Genomic DNA, 2,430 nt, shown 5'->3' on the forward strand with positions numbered 1-2,430 from the left:
GGCGTCGGTCAGTCAACAGGAAGCGGCCGCCGCACCAAAGGCGAGCCGAGCCCCGCGCTCCGCGCCCGCCCCGGCAGCGCAGCACCGTCGGACGGGCAGCGCCCGGGCCGCGCGGACGGGGGTGCGCGACGCACCACGGCGCACCGGCGCTGCAGCAAATGAATAAACCATTGATTGATTCACGGTCAGTACCAGACGTACGTGTTGCGGGCGGGCGGCACTTTGCAAAGCACCTCTCCAGGGGTGCGATACGCCCGATATCAGCCCCTCACATCCGTTTCAACCAGTCGGATGAGGGAGCGCTCCTGCCCGCCCCCTCACGCAGGCACGCCCACTGCCTCGGCGCGTCACATCACATGACGACGCACGCGCAGCCCCTCTGCGTGGCCGCAGCGCCCTGCCCGCAGTCATCCATCTGCAGCACCACCCCTGCTGCATCCGCCCCGGCGGCCGCCTCAAATGCCATGCGTTTGGCCTTGAGCAGCGCAGCGTCGGCGTCGCCACCGCCGTTGGCGTCTCGCTGCGGCACCAGCGACTGCATCTCTAGCAGTGCGACGCGCCGATCGCCGCTGCCCACATCGCTGCCAGCAACGCACCCGCCGCCGCTGTTCGCCCTGTGCGCGCCGTCGCCGGCGAGCGCCGCCGCCGCCGCCGCCGCCGCCGCCGCCGCCTCCTCGGCCGCTGCGCCGCCGGCGCTCATGCGCTGCTGCGCCTCCGCGACGTAGCGCGCCGCCGCCGCGCTGCCGCCGGCCGACACGGGCCTCTTCGAGCTCTGCCGGCGCGACGGCGGCCGCGGAACCGCAGCCGCGGCCTTGTCGGCGCCGTCAGCGCCGTGGGCCCCTGGCGCCGCCGCCGCCGCCGCCGCGCTGTCCATTTCGCTCGCCGCCGCCTGCATTGCCGCGGCGAACGAGTCGCCGCTCGGCGCGCTCTGGCTGGGGTTCTGAGAGGCGCGCTCCTGAGCGGATGCCTGGCGGGACGGCGGCGTCACGGCCGCCGTCCGCTGCTGCTGCTCCTGCTCCTGCTGCTGCTGCTGCTGCTCGGCTGAGGGAACCGCGGGGCCGCCTGGCGTGTTTGTCCGCCGCAGGCTGTATTTGGCGCTGGCTGACCTCGGAGGCCCGCTGCTGCAGTTAACAGGAGAGTGGGATTGCAGGGGTGATCATTGATTCACATGGCGCAAGGAGGCGCAAATTGCTAGGTCACGATCGTCCACATGCGAGGTCAAACACGCGCAGAACTCGTGCGTGACAAGTGCACCAGCTTTGCGTGCAAGTCTGCGAGCAACAACCGGCTGCGAAACGCGAGCGCCGTGCAGCGTGCGCGACGCGTGCAACTGCGATAGAAGGTGCAAGCACAATGCAGGTACGTGCACACCCTCAAACATGGCCGCGAGTGCACCACGCACGCGCACATTCATACACATGAGCACACACACATACACACACACACATACACACACACGCGCGCGCGCGCGCGCACGCATGCTCGCACCCATACACACCTGCCGGCATCCTGCGGTGAGAGGGCCGCCGAAGGGGTGCGGCTGGGGGCGCGGCTGCCGCCTTGGCTGGGGGCGTGGCTATTGCTGTGGCTGCGGGAGGGATGGAGGGGCATGAGGTTGGGGTTTGTGCAGCAGTCTGGCGGTGGGCGATGTGTTGCAGGTACCCGTCTGTGTACAGGCGAAAGCCAAGCCCATGCAGTCGCGTTGATTGAAATGTGGCTGCTGACACGATCGTGAACACCCACACAGGCTGGCTGCATAGCATCGTGCACGGCCGCCAAGCCAGCCCAGGCGCACGCCCTGCCGCACCTCTGTTGGTTCGCGGACCGGCTCGGCACACAATGATGTGTGCCGCCAGACGACGACCGCAGTGTCCCCGCCCACGCCGCGGTCGACGCCGCAAACAGCTCCTCCGCCGCAACACCGGCCCCAACACTGCCCGCCGCCCGAGTCGCCTGGGGCTCGTGCGGCGCCGCCTCGCCGCGTGACGCTGCTCGGCTCGGCCCGCGCGCGCTGCCGCTGCCGCCTCCGTTGCTGCCGCCGCTGGCAGCCCTCAGCGGGCCTGAGTCGTGCTCCTCGTCGCCCGCAGCTACGGGCTGCCCACTGCCGCTGACCCGCCTCGAGGCCGCCTGGGAGCGTCCCCCGCCGCCGCTGCTTCCTGGCGCTGGCACCCCCGAAGGATGCCGCCGAGCGACTCCGCGCGCCTTGGCGCCTGCGCCACCGCTGGACGCGTCCTCATTGACCGCGCCGTGCGCTGCACCCGCGGCGGACCCTGCTTCTTGCGTGCCGGCGTCGCCGCCGTCACCGCCACCGCCGCCTGCCGCCGCCGGCGCCCCCGCAGCGCCGCCGGCGGCTGCGTCCGCCACGCCGCCCGCGACCGCGCCGGCCGCGCTGCAGCGCAACGCTGGCCGCGGGCTGGCTCCGTCGCCGGC

The 2,430-nt window shown here is 71.9% G+C and overlaps 1 protein-coding gene across 1 annotated transcript; it reads right to left on the reverse strand.

Moving 5' to 3' along the window:
• Positions 1 to 352: 352 nt before the first annotated feature.
• On the reverse strand, positions 353 to 1,508 carry MNEG_13093 (hypothetical protein; the record flags this gene model as incomplete). Its single annotated transcript, XM_014038434.1, has 2 exons — positions 353 to 1,041; positions 1,499 to 1,508. The coding sequence occupies 2 exons, from the start codon at positions 1,506 to 1,508 to the stop codon at positions 353 to 355; spliced, it is 699 nt and encodes a 232-aa protein (XP_013893888.1).
• Positions 1,509 to 2,430: the final 922 nt, after the last annotated feature.

This window comes from Monoraphidium neglectum (genome assembly GCF_000611645.1).
Source record: "Monoraphidium neglectum strain SAG 48.87 unplaced genomic scaffold scaffold03620, whole genome shotgun sequence".
NCBI lineage: Eukaryota > Viridiplantae > Chlorophyta > Chlorophyceae > Sphaeropleales > Selenastraceae > Monoraphidium > Monoraphidium neglectum.